We start from the raw sequence: 6,866 nt of genomic DNA on the forward strand, positions 1-6,866 counted from the left end.
TATAAGTCATTCTATGTAACTCGTGTGCATGAATCGTCAATGTACGTCAATATTTCTACAACTTATTGCACAAGATATTTACTCCAATTCTTTTTTACATCTTCAAACCAAATTTTGTTGCAGCTGCAAAAACAAAATATTTGCTCCATTTTTTTTTATTACAAACAAAATCTTTCACCAAATTATTTGCAGTTTTGTTCAAGTAACGAGTTAAGACCAAGCTAAGTAAGAAAACAAAGTATATGTATTAGACATAACCTCAGCCAAAAATCTGAAATGAGAAGGAACGTCCAAACAAAATGGTCATACAGTGTCTAAAATAACCGTTACAATTTGCAGCTCCCATGCAATGTCAAAATTTTAAGTACAAAATTCTAATTTCAGCTGCAAATTGCCATCATCTATATCCCGCCATACCCTAACCCCTCTCCATCAAGTCTATCAGAATCTTATTATCAAGTAAAGAATCAGAAACATTATGCTAAGCATCCTGTCTACATAGCAAATGACGACCTTCAAAGCCATTTTTAGGCAGGAAAACTGTTAAGGTTTAATCAGCAACTCTCTACCACAAGCCAATGGCCTTCCACCAGACCCCTCCAACTCCAAGCCAGATGAGAATATTGACAACAGACATCAGGAATCCATAACCCCACCATTGTGCAAGGGGCACATAGCCTGCACCATAGAACACAGGTGCCGATCCAATGCCATAGTGTGTTAGGCCGCCCATTAGGTTAGAGAGGAAGGAGAGAACCAATGCACCAAGGTATGATGGAGTGCCTAAAGCACTGGCAACAGATAAGAAAGCTGTGAACATGGCACCAATATGAGCAGCCCCACTGGCAAAGAAGTAGTGAGAATAGAAGTAGAGAAGAACAAGAATGCCGAAAGAAAGCTGCCAAGACAGACCCAATCCACCAACAAACTGCAAGAAAGCATATAAATTAACCACCCATAAATGTTGGATGCAATTGAAGGAAGGTCAGTTTCCATGGAGGACTACCAAAATAATATGTGCAGAATATAATCAATCATAACCCTTTTTTGTACTTGTTTCAGCCAACAATACTTGCTAAACTTACTGTAAGATATCCATCACATATGGAAAACAATCGCAACAATATAATTTGCAAAGGTATTAGATGAAGATGCAGATGGTTGGTTCTTTTCTTTTTCTTTATTTTTGGCAAGTCAAAGTGGACATTTTTTTACCATAGACATTCTTCAATTGACCAATAAGCACACATAAAAAAGTGTTGACATTTTTGCACATAATGGCACACAAAAATGTCTACAACCCCAAAAATATGCATAACTGAATCTAAAAGCACATATAGACACCATCCATGCACTTTGCCATAATAAATGATGATACCCTGTACAGTGAGAATAACTATTTTCAGACCGTACAAATTCTCATCAAAGAATTCCTTAATAACATACATGCTGGAAGAAAAAGCACATGAAAAATGAATCATGAAATGTGGAGAATTGGACAAAAGAATGAATCTCCGAGCAAAACAAAATAATATAAATGGCAAAGCCCAGAAGTTGCAGTGTTGGAGCTTCATGCATGTCAAATGGTAAAGGTCGTTTAGAACGGTAAAAAACGAGATACAAACATCATAATTAGATTATGGAGAGTGTAGAGAAAGTACAAATAAGTAACAAAATAAAGAAAGAAAAGGATCACAAGACAAGTTGGACAAAATAAAATTGGCCGGCCACTCATGAAAGAGTGACCAAATGCTTCACCCTATGATCTTTAAGAGAAAACTTGAAGAGCATAACAATTTTAAAGCAGGAGGTAAGGGAACCCAATTAGTGACCAAGCATGCGAAGAAGTTCAGTTCACAAATTTTGAGTGACAATCAAATATGTAACTACCCACATATCAGAAACATAATCACATATAGACATTCTCTGAACACAGCATATTTTAGAATAAAGATATATCACCGATATTAATTTACCCAATTACTGCACCATTTAACAAAATTTAAAAAAAAAAGAGCATTAACAATTATATAACTAAGAACACACGAAAAAGAGAGCGAACCAAACCTTGACAACAGTTTGGCTAAACCATGAGATAAGCCCATATTTGTTTAAATACCCAGCCATTGCAATAAGTGCAGCAAACCATGTTAGGGTGTCCCAAGCAACTGATTCAGCTAAGCATTCCTTCCATGTGACAACACCAGTGATAAGGAGGACAGACAATCCAAGAATTGCAGCACTTACGGCATCCACATTTAGTGCACCTCCAAAAATCCAAAGCCCGACCTGATATAGCACAGATATAAAAGGTACAGATGGCTCAACTGGGAAATAAACTATATAAACTCATTTTTGGGCATAATCATACAAAATCACCGATTTCATTCTTAAATATCATAGGAAGCACACAAAGACCACAAACAACAGAAAGTCTTCATCAAAATGAAAAGATGAGAAGCTCTTCCCAGACAAACAACCAGGGAAAACAAGAACTAGAAAAATGCAACGTAGGCATGGGAAAAAACTCATGCTTATCTGGCTTTAGCTGGCAAAATAACCAAAATATTTAAACACCTCTAAGATACTTATATGACCTAAAAGATCCACCAAAGCCATAAAAACTATCCATGCTATGTCGGCAAGATATTTTGTCTCATTTTTATTTGTGCGATTCTCCAACCCTACCAAAGTTTGTATTGCAAGCAAACAAGGGATCTCATGTCACCAATAAAGTCATATGTTGTTTATAATAAAATCACAGTATCTATCACATAACAGTAATAAACTACAGAAACAACACCAAGTTCAACATGATACAAACTCAACAAATAAGTATTGACCAATCAGATAGATGGCAACAAAACTGCATTATCAAACTAATAAAACATTCGGCAAGGCCTGTTCTCATGAAGCAGATGATACAAACAACAGAGTAACACCAACAGATCAGATAAAAATAACTCTTAAGATGATGCTAGATACAAGCTACACATCAAGAGAAATAAACTAAGACTGGATTAAAGGATTAATCGCAGATAAAAACATAACCAGGATACATAGGGATGACAGAAGCAAAGAGCAGTGCTTAAACGATGCAAGAAAACAACTTTTACTGTTAACCAAACCTGGAATAGTTTCAAAATTAGCCAGTATGTTGGTATGCAAACACATTTTATTGCCACAACACGAAAGAATAGTAGCAGGAGAGAAGGTTTAGCATATATGAAGGATGTAGCACTATGCATGAATAGAAACCAACTCACAATCAGTCTATCAATTCATTCAGTGCAATGATTAAAGCCTTCACCTTTCCTTAGGGTAATCCATCATCAGGTTATAGCCAACAGGTAGATAATTACCCACCAGGAATTTCTTTTTCGCATTGAAGCATAAGAGAACATATAGAAGGGAAAAGAAAACCCAGTCAAGGAACAGCTTTTTCACTTTATTTAACACAAAGGGAACACAAGGTATAATAAGGTTTTCCCACCACTCCTTGTATAAAAAGAAGAAAAACAAAAGTACAATAAGGTCCAGTTGTGCAATATGCATGGAAGAAGAAGAAGAAGGACCTTCCGTAAATTTGCCTACAAAGTACTAGCAAGCAACGATGAGTTAAAAGATAGTGGTTTGAGCTAAGCACAAAATTATTTGAGATCTACCTGTTTCAGAAATAGATAAACCAGTAAAGACAACTTGCACACAGAGAAAAATTATATGAAAGAGCATACTGGAATCCCCCCATAATGCTGCATCTAAGTCTAGCAGAAAACTCCCAACAGGAAATCCTGGACAAAAACAGAGCTAAAATATCTACCTATCCCTAACAATAAACTTTGTAGGAGCACTCTGAAGGTGGCACCGAAAAAGTTTTGTTGCTACACATGTTGACAGGTAAACCCCATGGAAAAAATCCTAGCAGAAACGTAGGAATAGATGCTCGCCAGATATGTTAGGTATGACCTTTATTAGTTGACTACAGATCATGAATTATGCCCACACTATACTTGCTCATAGAGACCAATCATGAAAAGGTATTTTGATCAGCAACTTAGTGTTTACCTGTTGCAATATAAATGAATCATCTTGCAATCAAGATAGGTGTAACAGAAGAAAACTAAATGTGATAAAAGAGAGTAGAATTATTGAAAAACACAGAGTAACATAAGATACAAGTAGCCTCAGAAAACAGGAAAAAAGGCTTCCATAATTTCTGTTTCTCAACATAAATTTAGTATGTTAAGAAATAAAGGTAGAGGTTCTTTTATCTTGCAGGTGGAGCACCATTAATAAAGAAAACAACACACCTAGAAGCAGAGGAGACAAAATGAGTGCTCTACATCTCTAATATGTTCAAAAAGTGGAGAGGCTGAGAACAGATTTCGTATATTCTTTTACGAGCTGTCAAAACAAGTAGATGTCAAATAGAGTTTCAAAAAAATTTTAATAGGTTTGGGGCCATGTCCTGCATATATCTATTAAAGCTCCATGGCATCATTGACTTCAGCTTATATGAACTAGAGCAAAGCTAAATAAAACATCATAAAAGTATATAATGCATATCAAAGTCTACCTACTACATTAATTTTCTTACCAACAAACTACTCATCTAACTCCTAATTAGGTTGAAGTCTCAGGATGTAGAGGTCATAGGTTCAGATCCCTCCTCCCCCTCCCCGCTTCTTAAATCCCACCATTTCCCTGCTGGGGAAAAAAACACTCCAAATTATGCCACTTTGGCACTCAAATTGGTCAACAGAACAGAAGTTCACCTAGGTATCTCAGATATCATCAATCAAACTCACCAAAAGTAAACACAGGAAAACCAGCCGTAGCCAGTACTTCAAAGGTCAAAAATGACCAAACAATAAACAACTAAATGCGTAATGTTTTTAGATCTTAGAAATTGCTCCTTAACAAAAATCAGAACCTTTGCACGTTACAACCTTAAAAAAATCTCATACTCTTATAATGTCTTTATTCAACTTTAACTACTTTTACAAGACACCAGTGTAGGTAATTGCACAAAATAGTTGCATTACTTTCATTCTTCAGAGGACTGACTCTGCAACGTTTTAATATTACTGCATGGCAAACAAACATAAGGATCTGATTTGTTACCATAGGCATTTTGTAACACTTTACACTGAGATCTGATATATGCACAAAACAGAACACTGTCATAAGCAATTTGTCAAGAATCATGACCAATCACTAACATAAAGCATTAGTAGAAAAGTAGAAAAACAAATTTAATCAGCAATTGCAGCACAATTGAATTTCTTAAAAAAGCATGCATAAAAAATAAAATTTCAGATACGAGAAATGTGGAGGTATACAGAGTCATACTGTGAGAACCAGCGTCGCAGCCATGATAATCTCATTCTTGGACATTGGTCCCATCTTCTCCAGCTTCTCCTGAGCGAGCTTAGGAGCATCAGGGCTACTTTTCACCATGGGAGGATAAATCAAATACAAAAGCAATGGCACCACCACCAATGACACCAATCCAGGTACAATGGCTGCCTTAGCCCAATCCATCCACCCTATCGGCCTATTTATGGTATTCAAAGTCAAATTCGCAGCCAAAGGATTTGCAGCCATGGCAGTCAAGAACATAGAAGACGAAATTACCGAAGTCTGGAAACAAGTCAACATCAACCATGATCCCAACTTCCTCTCAGTCCCATCCCCAGTATTGCTCCCACAAGCTACACATAGTGACTTCACCAATGGCAAGAAAATTCCCCCAGCCCTTGCGGAAACCGAGGGAATAGCCGGGGCCAAAAGGGCCTCGCTGAAAACCAAACTGTAACCCAATCCCAGTGAAGAACTCCCAAATAACTTCACAAATTGATATGCAATCCTATTCCCAAGCCCAGTTTTTATAAACCCCCGAGCGAAGAAAAATGCAAGAGCAATTAACCATGGAATTGGGTCGCCAAATGCAGAAAAAGCACCCGCAAAAGTAAGCGTCTTAGTCAATACAGAAGCTCCTAATCCCAATAGCGCCACAGCTCCAAGGGGCAAAGGTTGAGTAATAATCCCAATAATTGTAGCCAAGAAAATCGCCAATAATTGCCAGGCGTTTCTTGAAACTCCGGCAGGTGCAGGAACCAGCCAAAGAAGAACTCCAGTAGCAATTGAAGCAATCAATGGCTTCATGGCCGCGCCTTGCCATGGTTGTTGCGGGGGTTGTTTCATTTCCACTGGAACAGAAGACGCTGATGGGTTCCCCGGTGATGCGGCCGACGCTGCAGCGGCCTTTACGATCAAGCCTCGCCGTTCTGTTGAGGGGGAAATGTTAGTAAAAGTCTTGCCATCGAATTTTCTGCTGGTGAAATGGGAGAATTTCTGCCATTTGTTCTCATTGTTGAATTGGAATTTCGGTTTCAGGGAGGTGAAGGGGGATTGGTTGTGGGCCTTGCGAGGTGGGTTTGGCCGGAGACGGAGATTTAGGGAGGAGGTGAGGGCCAGAGACGCCATGGATAATGGTGGTGGCGTTGGTTTGTTTTGGGAGATCTGAAACAAAGTGGACTCTTAACAGTTGGGAAATCAGAAATGTTGGATATTCAATTTTTTAAAATCAGAAATTTGAGTGGACAAATATCGACCGTTGGATTGAGGTGGGGTTCTAGGAAATTTAGTGTAGAAATCTGATCCGTCAGTTTTATCTGACGGTCAGGATGAGGTTTGGAATGTACGGTTTGTAAAGGGGCCAGCTGTAGCTTCTTAGTTCTTAGATCATCTTCGTGAACTCCGCCTTATGATTTTCGCAGTTTCCGACCGTCTGTCAAACTTTGGAATGTTGCAGCGGCAATTAATATGCCCTTGCCACTGTGTATAATATGGAAATGGGGCAG

At 38.2% G+C, this 6,866-nt stretch overlaps 1 protein-coding gene across 1 annotated transcript; it reads right to left on the reverse strand.

Annotated features, from left to right (window-relative positions):
- Positions 1-226: 226 nt before the first annotated feature.
- Positions 227-6,565, reverse strand: LOC113720641 (dicarboxylate transporter 1, chloroplastic-like). The gene is made up of 3 exons (XM_027245377.2): positions 5,353-6,565; positions 2,068-2,289; positions 227-928 (listed from the first exon to the last, which is right to left on the reverse strand). Exons 1-3 carry the CDS (start codon positions 6,487-6,489, stop codon positions 566-568), a joined length of 1,722 nt encoding a protein of 573 aa, XP_027101178.1. The 5' UTR covers positions 6,490-6,565; the 3' UTR covers positions 227-565.
- Between the last annotated feature and the right edge of the window lie 301 nt (positions 6,566-6,866).

This window comes from Coffea arabica, chromosome 1c (assembly GCF_036785885.1).
Source record: "Coffea arabica cultivar ET-39 chromosome 1c, Coffea Arabica ET-39 HiFi, whole genome shotgun sequence".
NCBI lineage: Eukaryota > Viridiplantae > Streptophyta > Magnoliopsida > Gentianales > Rubiaceae > Coffea > Coffea arabica.

What these genes read in the sequence shown, in the direction of transcription:
- LOC113720641 (XM_027245377.2), bottom strand. Translation starts at nt 6,489, where the DNA reads ATGGCGTCTCTGGCCCTCACCTCCTCCCTAAATCTCCGTCTCCGGCCA. An exon ending in CTGCGACGCTGGTTCTCACA is followed by an intron (nt 2,290 to 5,352) that starts GTATGACTCTGT and finishes GTGCTATATCAG; the next exon opens with GTCGGGCTTTGGATTTTTGG. An exon ending in TTAGCCAAACTGTTGTCAAG is followed by an intron (nt 929 to 2,067) that starts GTTTGGTTCGCT and finishes GCTTTCTTGCAG; the next exon opens with TTTGTTGGTGGATTGGGTCT.